Source organism: Arvicanthis niloticus, chromosome 2 (assembly GCF_011762505.2).
Source record: "Arvicanthis niloticus isolate mArvNil1 chromosome 2, mArvNil1.pat.X, whole genome shotgun sequence".
NCBI lineage: Eukaryota > Metazoa > Chordata > Mammalia > Rodentia > Muridae > Arvicanthis > Arvicanthis niloticus.
This window is the reverse complement of record NC_047659.1, coordinates 75,262,640-75,272,832: the sequence shown is the minus strand read 5'-3', so window position 1 is coordinate 75,272,832 and position 10,193 is coordinate 75,262,640. Positions and strand designations below refer to the sequence as shown.

The window sequence follows — 10,193 nt, the reverse complement described above, 5'->3', positions numbered from 1 at the left end:
TACTCCCTGGATGAGGATGGAAAGGAACAGTGTTTCTAGCTAAATGGGGATTGATATGCCACATAGATAAGAAATGAACAGGGGGTTTGGAAGCCTCCTTAGCATGGCTGGTTCATTGATGAGCCACTGTAGCACACATTCCAGTAGCTCTGCTTCATTAGATGTGACTTACCGTATACTGATGTTTTCCAGAAAACGTTTATTTGAAATATCATAGACTGTAGTCCATAATTTCTTCCACAAATATCACTAAAGATATAACTAACACTTTGCAACTAATGGACTACAATGAGAAGCAAAGAATAAGCAACTACAAAGAGAAATTGGAACCCACATTTATTGATGAGATATATATATATATACACACAGGAGTTAAAACACTTAGTGAAAGATTGAATTCACAGGTTATTTCCATCATATGAAGAATATCCAGTTATTTTACACATGAAATGTTACAGTCATGAGTCCATATCACAAGAAAAGCTAAAGACCAACACAGGAGATCTCAACTACCCAAGGTGTGCTTTGCCAACAAGGCATTTCCTAGTACCATATATAAGAAACAGCCCCCATATTAGTCTCTTTGCATTAATTAGTCTTTAAATACCATGTGCTACAGATGTACTATGCTATATGACATCAGACCAATGGGGACTGTGAATGGGAGGGAACCCATTAATCTTATCTTTCATTCAAAAATAATTTTGCCTAAAGTTTCCTTTCCTTTCTGTACTTTTTTTTTCATTCAGAATTTGAAGGGTGCAGCTACCACATTCTCTCACTCCACACATCTGGTAAAGCCCCTGAAAATGAGTGTGCTTACTTCACATCTCCATAGTTTGTGAGAAAAGGGAGGGGTGTTCTGCAGCACATTGCTATTTCTTCTGTCTTTGTGGAGAAGACAGGGGTTACAGGAACTACAGAGTATGGTATTTAGTGAGAATAAAGTTTGGGTGATCACATCTAATTGCCATTGTTAATATCATTTCCACCCACTCCACACATGCAAACAGAGCATACTGGGTAGGGGAGATCAGCCTCCTGTCACATTCTCAGGATCAGTGCATCGGAGGTCGGTCCTCTGCCAATGCCAAGGTTGGCCATTGGTTGGCCTTTGCTCATCCTCAGCCATTGCTGGCCCCTGGCCGTTGCTAGCCCCAGGCCTTGGTGTGCTTCTAGTACTTTGTTGTTCTCTCACATGTGTGCAATTTGCTGCCAGAACTGTGCTTTCCAGGGGTGGGTGTCTCACCTGCATGGCTTCAAACCAGTAAATGCATTCTTGTACCCGACTCAGGAAGTCAAGGGTAACAAGGTTCTTTAGGCCATGAGCATCATGATGCAGATCTGACAACCAGAGAAGTTGACCCTTCCCCCAAAGACATGACTTGAGCATGAGGAGGAGATGATTTTTTTTTTTTTTTTTTTTTTTTTTTTTTTTTTTTTTTGGTCTCTTTAAGCCCAGTCCACTGATGAGGGAGGAGAGATGAGTATCTTAATTCTAAACCTCCTTCAGACTTGGTACCACAAGTTCCACAGGTACATTGAGTGGGAATGATGCAGGCATAGGATAAGATTTCACTGAGAAACAGGAAACACATTCAAACTCATCCCTGCTCAGGGCTGTATTTACAAAAGTGCTGGACTTAGAGATTTGCAAACAATCATCAGTACAGAGATTTCATAGGTAAGTTCTTCACTCAGGTCACATCAAGAAAGAGAAATAACTCTTAGGCGAGACCTAAGACTGCAAAGAAAGGTTTCCAAATGGCAATAGACGTATCTATTGCATTTAGATAAACAGCCAAGAACAACAGTTAAATTAAATTACATCTATACATCGTTTCACTGAAGATTACACACAAATACCTACATTATAGCTACACAAAGTGCATAGGCACTGTCTTCATGCGTGAACCAAGTATCAGCATGTACACACAAGAAAGTCATGCTCTGATAGCTAGCTGTGAAAACAGATACAATCTTAGCCAGTTGAGGGCACATCTAATCTGTTTGCTTAACGAGGAGCAGGTTTGAATACATCCTAATATGTCATCTAGGTAACAGGCTATTCTTTCAAACACACTAAAATACCAGTCCTCCCACCATTGTGGAGAGTGTGTTTGGTGGAGGAAAGACACCTTGTGTTTTCCATGGCTACTGGTTTACCTTGTGGGAAGGTTACATAAGTTTGTTGCCTACCTGAGGATAAACTATTTGGGTTTATTCTAAATAATCTCAGTATGACCCTAACTCCCAGCTCCAGCCCCCCAGTGATACAGCATGGATTCTGAATGGGTACTAAAAATATGTTGTCTTTAATTTCTTCTTAAAAATATATGTTCAATTCATATAACAATGTGAGGTTTTACTATCATTTTGCTTGGCAAGACTTAAAACTGCACCAAACCTGTCCTGAATTCTTTTCTTACCAATCATCCTCAGTTTTTGCTACTCTATGTTTTATTAGGCCAATTTTCACATAAACATCTAGTAATGCATGGGAGATTCTGATAGAGAAGCGGTCCCGCTATTAGCACCGGCCTTTATTCATCTATGGGAAAGAAAAATTAGAAAGGTCGATTGAGAAAACAAGGACTGGTTTTGGAAAAAAGCAGTCAGCACCATTCCTGATGCTGAAGGATGAAGTGTTCAGATGCATATCCTAACTACCTAAGGGACTTAACCAATTCCTTGTTCTGAGTTTGGTAGTGTTACTCATTGCATCATTAAGGACTGAGTTACAAAATTTCTCAATTGTGTCTGAATGCTCAGGAAACAGTTGATACCCCAAATTGCTATAGAAATGTGTGCTCTAATTAGCTATACTTCTATCTATGTGGTTGTATAGAAAATATCATAAGAAAATATCTGTCTGAAAAAATTACAGATAACAAAGAGACTATATCAGCCTACTCCAAGTCTTTATGAATTTCTGAAGAATAGATACAAATGTGTAACATTATTAAAAGTTAAATTAACATTAAAACTTGTAATACCCAGGACTATAAATATTTCTCTGTATAAATAATAGCAAAGAAATTTGGGGGTTTGTGAAATAAAGAATGTAAGGTTGGGCCAAAGTAACTTTGTAGATTGGAGGTGCAATACTGATCAGAGGGCAATATGGTGTCCCTAGTAACACAGATTCATACCAGGAAGCTAAAATATATCTGCTGGCATCAAGATAAAATTAGATTCACAGTTTGCCAGATCTCTCCTCAATCTGTAGAAAACAAATAGAAAAAAGAATATACAAAAAATTCTTCAAAAAGTAGGTTTGTTTTAATATATACAAATCTCTATAGTGACCAGCTGATCTGGTCATTGTTGTGCAATGTGAGGATGGGATGCTGAGATTTTACGGAGGAGGAGGAGGAGGAGGAGGAGGGAAGAAACAGGAAAGAGTTGAGGTGGTTTGTAGAAGAATCTGGATACCGAAGGCTCTTAGAACAGGAAAGTGACTTTGTGGGGACTAAGCCGCCCAGGAGCTGAGTTTCTGGTTGTCTGTATTAGGGGATTTGCTGCACCATGGAGAAAACTTAGGGACCTGTTTGACCACTTCCTTGGCTCATGAGTGTATCTGTCTCTTACCTAAGGTAGCAGGCCATTTCCAGGCAGGATAAATGGTTGCCAGGGGGAGAAAGAGAGCCCAGAAGTAGCAAGGCTATGACTGCATCATCCCCATGTCCCAGAGGATGGTGATAAGGATAACAGTCGGTTGTTAGGTTCCAAAGCTCACCCAGGGATTGGGGGTGTCTCCAGAGGAACCCAGAGATATTCTGCCACCCGTTGCCTGGGTCACGTGATGCCTCTGCAGAGCATAGGTCTGTTCCAATAGTAGATTCTATTCTCAGCCTAAAAGATCCTCAAAATACAATCATAAAGACTTAAAAATACCTAAATGGGTAATTGGATCATAGAATAAAACAAGATTCGGCATAGAAAATAACTGATCAGAAATTATTCAGAGTGTTAGTGTGGACCTAATCTCCCAGGACCTTCTGGACTTCACCTTTTCTGCAAAGACCTTAAGTGGGTCAATTAAGAAACATCTTTCTGCTCTCCCTTTAGATCTTCTGTCACCTTGAGAGGAGAGAAAAACTCAACTACTATTACCACCTACTAAATTTAACCCTTTTGGACCTGGTTGTCCATCTTGCTCCCCCAAATTTGGTGAGCTGAAATCTTTTCTGGCAATGAAGATGTTCACACATCAATTTAAGTCTGGCTGAAATTTGGTCAGAGATCAAAAATGCAATGGTCTTTTATAACAGAACCAGAGAGGGCAAGGTGCAGCCACCTCTCACTGCCTTAATGACTTAGACACTCTGTGAGCATGGAAAGGGGCAGTAGAAAATGGGAAAATTCCAATCTTGTAAGTGACCGCATCTCTCCCTGTGATGTGATGTCTATTAGGCAAGCAAAATAAGAGGAAAACTTTCTAATGAAGTCAATCAAATGCTCCTGCACATCCCTCCAGGGGGCAAAAAGGCTCAGAATGGATGTGCTTCTCTGCACGCATGTGGAGGGAAAGGTGTGTGGAGACAGTTGCTGTTGTGTAAATCTTGCACCAAATGTCAGGAGTGTTCAAGCTTGTTTGCCAAAGGCTCCCAAATTCCCACACAGGGTTGGCAATTAGGACTGTTTGGGGAAAATGATGTGGGCTGAGTATTTGGAGTGGGCTCTGTTGCTACAGCAGGTATGATGCAAGAACTCAAAATGCAGACGGGAGGTGTCTGGTCCCGCATGGTGACGCTGCACAGCATTTCCCTGAGCAGAATCACTGCTTCCATGAGAACAGTGAGATTAGAGAATGGGGATTTTTTTTTTTTAACCAAAGGATATTTACTGATATCTGAATGCTGGGAACGGTGGGTTACCCACTCTTCAAGCTTGTTGTAAAGTATGCAACGAATAGAAGCTTGAGTTGGAGTTTTCCCAAAATGGATGAGGAAACCTCTAAATTGATTACGCATTACTGTGTGTCGTTCCAACTTATAATATAAGCAAGCCATGTTTGAGAGCAGTAAGACGGAAGGGAGTAAAGTGGAGGTTAGAAAATTGCATTTGGTCCAATCCCTTCTCGTTTCTGACTGAAGCATAAGAAACCTGGGCACACAGTGGCTTGTGTGAGCCTTACAGCTAGCTACAAGTGAGAAGTGTCTTAATCAAATGTTTCCTCTACGAAGCCACGCTGTTTTAAGCATCTCTGTGTCATCGCCTGATTATGGTGTTTGGCTGTGAGACTGGCTATTATTCAGTTAAGATCTCCTGTTATCTGCTTCCAAGCCAACCCCCTCATAACTGTTTGGCCATTTACTCAGCAGTCTGTTGAGCAATGAAACTGAAGGAAAGGAAAGGAAAGGGAAGGGAAGGGAAGGGCGAGGACAGTGAACTGGGAAGAGAGTTTTAGGGAAAATCCTAAGCTGGTTGGCATTCTTGATGAGATTTTATCACACTCCACCCATGGAAAACTAGCTGTCACAGTTGCCACATGGCTTGGTTGGCACGCAGTGATCCTTCTTTTGGGTTTAGCCAGAGACTACAATAGATGCTAAGACCATGAATCTTCAGTGACTACTTGATTTAGGAAACCCTTGCTTCAGACTCTAACCTTATCTCCTTATGACCCTTGGGCCCTGGAGCCCTGCAAGTATCCCAGTACTGGAAAATCCCATCTGGTCCTTCTTGTCTGATAATGAGTTCAGCTGCAGAATAAGGAAGAAAAAAAAAAAAAAAAAAAAAAAAAAAAAAAAAAAAAAAAAAGCAGGGCAGACAGATTGGTCCTAGCAGAGAGCAGCAAACAGGGGCAGGTTGCCCCCTGGGGTGTAACTGCTGCTGTTTTAGTCATCAAAGGAGGCCTGAGCTGCTCAGGCTTGTTTATAGGGAGCCAGAAGCATGTGAACACCTATTTGGGTTTATTGCTCTGTTGCACGAGGAAACTAATGCATAGGCAAGAGCCTAGATTCTGAAAAAAGTGAAAATTATAGTATGATTCTACTTGGAGAACAAAGGGAAGATTACTTGCAGAAGCAAGGCAGGGTTGGGTGTTCTTCTGAGGCCTGTCAGCTCTCTCTGAAGGGCCTCTGACTACGTGCACTTCCATGTGCCATGATTTTCCAGCCACAGTTGGAAATTAGCCGAGACCTTAATCAGCAAACCACTGAGATCTCAGCATCCCCCAGCAGGGACTGACTCACAAACTGAACTCCTCGTACCCAGTTCTCTGCTTTCTTCATTTTCATCTGGGGACATTTTGGCACCCTTTCTTCACTCTGTAAATGTCAGAACTAACTAGTGACTGGTGAGGAGAAATGGCTATTTGTCTTTTATGGAGCTTAACAACTTTTACAGGCAACAGGGTCTCACAGGCTTTTGCCACACCCAACAGGAAGTAAAAAACTGGATCTGGTAGTGACCTCATGGTCCTAAAATCACCTACAGGCCTTTACCGAGGTTTTGTGTGCTTAGATCCTGATGACTGCCTGGATTCTCTGGTGTTCTGCTACCCTCAGAAGCCTACGGTGAATTGGCTTTGTTGAATTTTACTCAACAGTTAAATGATGATTTGTTTTACTTCTCACAGGGAAAGGATGAGAAAGGGAAGCATGAACATCTGCTCACTTGGTTTCTCTGAAATCATTTTGATTCCTTGAAAGTATTAACTGAATCCATTAAAGGAATAGCGCTGCCGTGTGTGTGTGTGTGTGTGTGTGTGTGTGTGTGTGTGTGACAGAGAGAGAGAGAGAGAGAGAGAGAGAGAGAGAGAGAGAGAGAGAGAGAGAACTACACATAGAAGATTAATCATTATGGGCATTCAGATCTACGATGGCTCTATTAATACACACACAGTGACAGGTACCCTATTTAGACTATGGCTACTAGAACACACTCTGGATCTGTTTTTTTTTTTTTTTTTTTTTTTTTTTTTTTCAGCTTCCTGCACCTTTTCTAGGCAAGGAAATCCCCAGTGGGCATGGGAAGTGTTAAGGAGGCTTTACAAAAGCAAGACACAGTACTATGTCAATTCCATCACATCCTAGATATTTAGGGTAGTCTCCAATTTGATTATTTATTTTTTAAACAAAATTTATTAAATTTTCAGATAAATGTGATTTCCTTATTAGCATATTCTCTAGAGACAATGTATACAGTCAGCAAACGGACTTGTGGAGTAGTGTGTCTTTGTTCTCCTGAAAGCTCTGTCTTCTTTACATAGGCAGACAGGTCTGCTAGGAGAGAGCTGAAGACAAGACAAACTAGAAAGATTGTCAGCAGAGTCAGAGATGATAGACACTGTCATCCTGCGAGTGCTTTTAGGAAAAGGTCAATGTTCAAATACCCAAGTGGCCTTGTATCTTCTTGTATGGGGAGATTCCTTGTATGGAACGGCCTTTCCCTCCCCCACACAGCAAAATCCAGCATGCTCCTGGATGCCTTGCCTAGATACACCTACTCAGCATAAAAGCCCTCGGGTACCACTTACAGACTATCTAGAATAGTTCCACAGCTAAACCGAATCCCTTCAGTCCTAAAGGATTCATTGCTGGTCACTGCTATCCTGTTCACTGTCCCTCAGAAGAAAGTGAAAATAAACAGTGTTCTGCCAGCTGATGCAGTGGTGCCCACCTGTGATCTTAGAACTGAGGCTGAGTGGTAGGTTTCAGAGTTTGAAGCTAGTCTGGGCTACATAGCAAGACCTTGTTGCAAAAGTCAAAGTCTGCGACAGAACCAACTAATTCATTTAATACTGCTCAATAGTGATCCTTGTTTAAAAATAGTTAGGGCTTATGGGATAAAGCAACAGGAATCTCTTGTCTTTTGTATGTTTCCAAACTGTCTGACTTGAAGGAGAGAAGTCACGAGAGAGGCTAAAAGGAGAGCTACTGGCTCAGCACTCTTCCTCAGAGACAGTGGGTCCAATTACTGCTTATGAATGTCTTCTCAGCTCTACCTGCCTCAGAGGACACACATGCCCTGACGGATGGCTCAGGTTCTATCACTCCTACAAGTTGAATTTGTTTTGTTTCTCAGTGGTTTGAGTTCCCAGCTAACTGTTAAACCCAGGATCTTAGGAAAATACTGTGCATTCTTCAACAGAAGATAATAATAGAGACATTCACTATTTCACCTTGAACAACCCATCATTAAGGATTCGTTGAATGCCTACCACAGGCAAACCATCATGCTGTGCCAATTATATTATTTCTTCCTTCAGACTTTCACAGTCCCTGGAAAGGGTTCTATCTGGAAAGTTGTGTAGAGCCATTCTTGGTCCCCATTTGATGGTTTGAGGCTGCCTGGACTCTGTCACAGGAACCTTTATCAGATTTTATATAGATGTTTGCTTTCTGTTCCTTTCTCATCAACGACGAGGAAGGATGCTTTTGTGTTTTGTGATAGTTTTCATGTGCTTTTAATATAACAAAACACTTTCTACATATTAGATATATACCAAGATGATAGGAAAAGAGTCATAGCCAATGTGTGTCTCTTAATGTGAGGAAGCTAAAATGCTGTCACATAAGCAGACAAGAATGTGATGGACATGATTTGGATGCTGAAAATATCTTTCCATTAGGAACTCAAGAGAGAATCTATGGGTGGAAAAAAAAACATAGATCAGATCATCACACTAGACTTCACTATGCTCTATGAATGCAAGTCAAACAAATGAGTTGGAATATTTAATTCAGGCTAAAATCCAGGTTGACTATGCTCCTTCACTTTCCTCAAGGTATACAGTGATAATATGCAAATAATTCCTAGATCATTTTCAAATTTGAAATTTCCCATTTTACACACACACACACACACACACACACAAGGGAAGGCAGACCTGTGGCCTCTATGGTCACCTGTATTTCAGAGTATGGATGCCCACTGAAACTCTGAAACATTTTACTTAGACAGTGCACAAAAAGGTAAGTTGTCAGAGTTCTCCAAGGCAGATACTTTCAATCAGTGTAGGTGCCAACTTTATGGGCTGGAAGGGCGGTACTTCTAAAAGCTTCAAGCAGAATCTTTTGTGCAGAACAAGGTGAGCCATGAACACTTTAAGGAATACCACACGTGTGTGCTCGTTGTCTCAAGTCCCTGGAGGGGACCGCACTGCTCTCATCCTGTCCCCTTGGAAAACAGCATCCACAGTTTTGCACTGAGACAAAGAGAAGCTAGCAAAAACATGTCTTCCATTCAAAGTGGTTTCTCCAGCAGCATCCATTCAGACAATAACACAAGTAAGAAAATTAGACAGTTATGAAGCATTATTTGGCAAAGACACAGCACGGTGCCTATCATCATGGACGTACACAGCTCCTCTATGCCTCAGCTAACAGATTAAGTAAACATAGAAATATATGCATTTTTTCCTTTTGTAAAGGAAGCCTGTTTAGAGCATCTTTTACCATAAGATATGCTGGGGAGTTTATTCAAGAATTGGCTGAGAATCGGGTCATTATTTTTCACGTTTCCAAGGCTCTTCCTCAACACTGCAGTCAGCTGACTTTCCATTGGCCGCCAGAGTTACCTGAAAACAATTACCATCAACATCCAACTTACAGGCCACGAACCACAAGAAACATCACCCATGGGTCATGTGGAGAAGCACCAGATCCAAGTTTACAGTGTATGCGAAAACCATAGTTTTAAATGTTATTCCTTCAAAATTAGTTTTGAACCCATCTTGATGTTCAGTAAATGAAGAGTTGAATTATCCATATTTGCCAGAAGGGCACTGAGGGATCACAGATGCTCAGCAGTGTAGGGACAACTTCAGCAATATTTTTAGGGTTGTGGAATATCTCACTACCCAAAGACCCATCACATACCACTGTAGTCCTTAAAATACAGTGAGTGCCACGTGCTACTCCATACAACCATACAGAAAGCAATCCAGAATTAGGCAGCTACTTCTACTCATGCATGTAAAAGGTTCAGTCACAGTGAGGCCAGAGGAATTTCCTATACGTTCAGCCATAATTACTGAAATGATGATGTTTTGCCTCTACTGAATAAGTCTTCCTGGCTTTAGACATAAAAACGGGAAGTGTTTGAAAGTGAGGGGATCAGTAGGGATGCAGTCCAAGTCATTTTGATGTAGACATTTGTGAACCTGTAATTATATTCTGTTTTTCTGGCCCAGAGTGAACTGAACCTTTATGCAGGAGGGAAGTTCTCCCATCCACTTCTAA

At 41.2% G+C, this 10,193-nt stretch overlaps 1 protein-coding gene across 5 annotated transcripts in view; it reads right to left on the bottom strand.

The window, feature by feature from the left end:
* Positions 1 to 319: 319 nt before the first annotated feature.
* The window catches only part of Slc1a2 (solute carrier family 1 member 2), a 130,697-nt gene continuing 120,823 nt past the window's right edge, over positions 320 to 10,193 (bottom strand). For all 5 annotated transcript variants that reach the window (XM_034494460.2, XM_034494461.2, XM_076929340.1 and 2 more), the window contains exon 11: positions 320 to 9,529. In XM_034494460.2, the coding sequence (XP_034350351.1) occupies positions 9,458 to 9,529 (72 nt within the window). In that variant the 3' untranslated portion in view covers positions 320 to 9,457. The remainder of the gene's footprint in view (positions 9,530 to 10,193) is intronic.